General features: G+C 33.8%; 1 protein-coding gene across 1 annotated transcript; it reads right to left on the bottom strand.

Moving 5' to 3' along the window:
- Positions 1-276: 276 nt before the first annotated feature.
- Positions 277-2,140, bottom strand: LOC105315399 (putative uncharacterized protein DDB_G0271982). Its single transcript, XM_020006062.1, has 3 exons — positions 1,982-2,140; positions 979-1,111; positions 277-630 (listed from the first exon to the last, which is right to left on the bottom strand). The coding sequence occupies exons 1-3, from the start codon at positions 2,030-2,032 to the stop codon at positions 362-364; spliced, it is 453 nt and encodes a 150-aa protein (XP_019861621.1). The 5' UTR covers positions 2,033-2,140; the 3' UTR covers positions 277-361.
- Between the last annotated feature and the right edge of the window lie 142 nt (positions 2,141-2,282).

Genomic DNA, 2,282 nt, shown 5'->3' with positions numbered 1-2,282 from the left:
GCTGGTTCTGTTGAAGCTGCTGCTGTAGAATTCGTTCTCTGTCTTGGGCTTCCTGCTGGAGCTGTTGCTCTCTCTCCCTTCCCTCCTGAACTTCATGTTGAAGCTGCTGCTGTAGATTTTGGGCTTGTTGAACCTCCCTCTCCCTTCCTTGAACTTCTTGATGAAGCTGTGTCTGGAGTTGTCGCTCTCTCTTTTGAAATTGTTGCTGTCTCTCTCGACTTTCTCTTTCTTGTTGTCTTAGTGTTTGATTCTTCTCTTGAACTTGTTCCTGAGCTCTTTCTATTTCCCTTTGAAGCTGTTGCTCTCTTATTTGAGATTCTCTCTCTCTTGATTCAAGTTGTTCCTGTAGTCTGGTTCTAACTCATTCCTTTTCTCTTCTCTCCTCCTGTAGTTCCCTTTCCCTTTCTTGTAGTAAACGTGTCAGACGATCTATTTCTCTTCTGTCCTCCTGGAGCTCCCTTCCTTTTTCTTGTAGTTGTTGAGTTGGTAGTTTTATTTCTCTTTCCTTGTTTTGATGATGATGAGGTTGGACAGGTTGAGATACTTCCCATTCTATTCTCCTTTCTTGTAGTTTCTCTTGATATTGGTCCAGAGGTATTTCACTAACAGACCAACCTTTATCATCATATCCTATACAATAATACAATACATGATTGCAGTAACAAGCTTGTAGAATGTTCTATCTATTACTACAGTACACTGCTGTGTGTGTGTGTGTGTGTGTGTGTGTGTATTTATGTGATAAAGAAAACCATATTCATCTACATGTGCCTATAATTTTTGAAGTGTAGGTGAGCATGTCTGTTTACACATGGACATGTATCTCATACAAAATGCTCAATGAATAATCTCATATCAACAATATCTATCATTCTGGTATTAGAAATAACAATAATCAGGATAATGTGAGAGAGGAAGTTACAAGTACTATCTCAAATACAGTGAGACATACATAATGATATACATACATGTACTTACTGAGTTCAATAACTGCTGTATCCTTGTATCTTGAATCTCCTCCAAACACAATTATCCAGTCAATGGTTGGTGTTATACTCCATACTGACATAGAATGATTTGATCTATTAGTGACACTTCTTGGTAAATTCAACTATTAGAATTAAAAGACTAATAATACCATCAGTTCACAAACACTTATGAACAACAGTGTTGGATCCAGGAGGGTACATGGGTAGTCTTGTAAGGGGAGGGGTCATTTGTACAGACAAGAATTACAAATCAGACAATTTTGAATAATCAATTTCACTAGTAACTGCTGAATAGACAATACTATATGCCAGTATAGGTACATTGATGTATATAATTCACCAATAAGAAATGAAATCCTTTCCAGACATAAATGTATTTCCTTAAAATTTGTAAGTTAGCCTCAATTTTGTAATACTGTGCAAGTACAAATTTTAAATTTGCATAAAGCTTTTTAATTTTTTACTGTGAGTATTTCTAAAGTATGTGTAAAATTCCTCCCAAAAAATCTACAAAATTATATACATACATCTTAAGTTTTGTTAACCCACAAACTTCATACCCATAGGGTATATACAGTATGCATATGAGTATTGTTCACCTGTAACATACATTAAGTACACATGCTGCTCATACATAGTAAGTATTCCCCAGTATTAATTTTGTGGTTATATATAAAAAATCACTCATAAAATCTGTGAAATTAAACATATACCCTATGGAATTTATACACATACAGTATTCAAGTACATGCGAGGTTCATGTAATTTTGAATAGGCTAAAATTGAATGACTTGATCAACATTTGCCAATTAAAATAAAACCCACCATTTATTAATAGATATTTTTATTTCCAAAAAATCATTTGCATGCTTCTAGCCATTTACACACGTCTGACTACTGCCTCAATGACACATGACTATAAATCACTGGCTATTAATTTTCCAAAATTATCCCCTTATAAATTACCCACTACACAGCATTATAATACTTACCAGTTGTTTCCATATTCTTTTATTAATATCAAGTAACCAGCAATCAATCATAAGTAATCCACTCACCACTAGTAGGTATGGTCCTAAGTTACTATAAATAAATACACTGGAATGACCCCATCGTTCTTTAGGCGTTTGTTTTGATACTTCAAGAAAAGAAAAATTCTAAATAATAAAAATAATACACATAAATAATGAAATTAAAATCAATAATAGTACAACAATATTGATACACTTACAACTGATGTGTGGCTAAAATTAACAATATAAGTATTGTTACTGGATCCATTAGGAGTAGCCC

Source organism: Amphimedon queenslandica, unplaced genomic scaffold (genome assembly GCF_000090795.2).
Source record: "Amphimedon queenslandica unplaced genomic scaffold, v1.1 AMPQUscaffold_10474, whole genome shotgun sequence".
NCBI lineage: Eukaryota > Metazoa > Porifera > Demospongiae > Haplosclerida > Niphatidae > Amphimedon > Amphimedon queenslandica.
The sequence above is the reverse complement of the archived record's forward strand: the minus strand, read 5'-3'. Positions and strand labels throughout refer to the sequence as shown.

Excerpts from the sequence above, each read along its gene's own strand:
- LOC105315399 (XM_020006062.1), bottom strand. The coding sequence starts at position 2,032 with ATGATTGATTGCTGGTTACTTGATATTAATAAAAGAATATGGAAACAA. Across the intron at positions 1,112-1,981 it reads AAAGAATATGGAAACAACTG|TTGAATTTACCAAGAAGTGT; the intron begins GTAAGTATTATA and ends TAATTCTAATAG. Across the intron at positions 631-978 it reads TACAGCAGTTATTGAACTCA|GATATGATGATAAAGGTTGG; the intron begins GTAAGTACATGT and ends ATTATTGTATAG.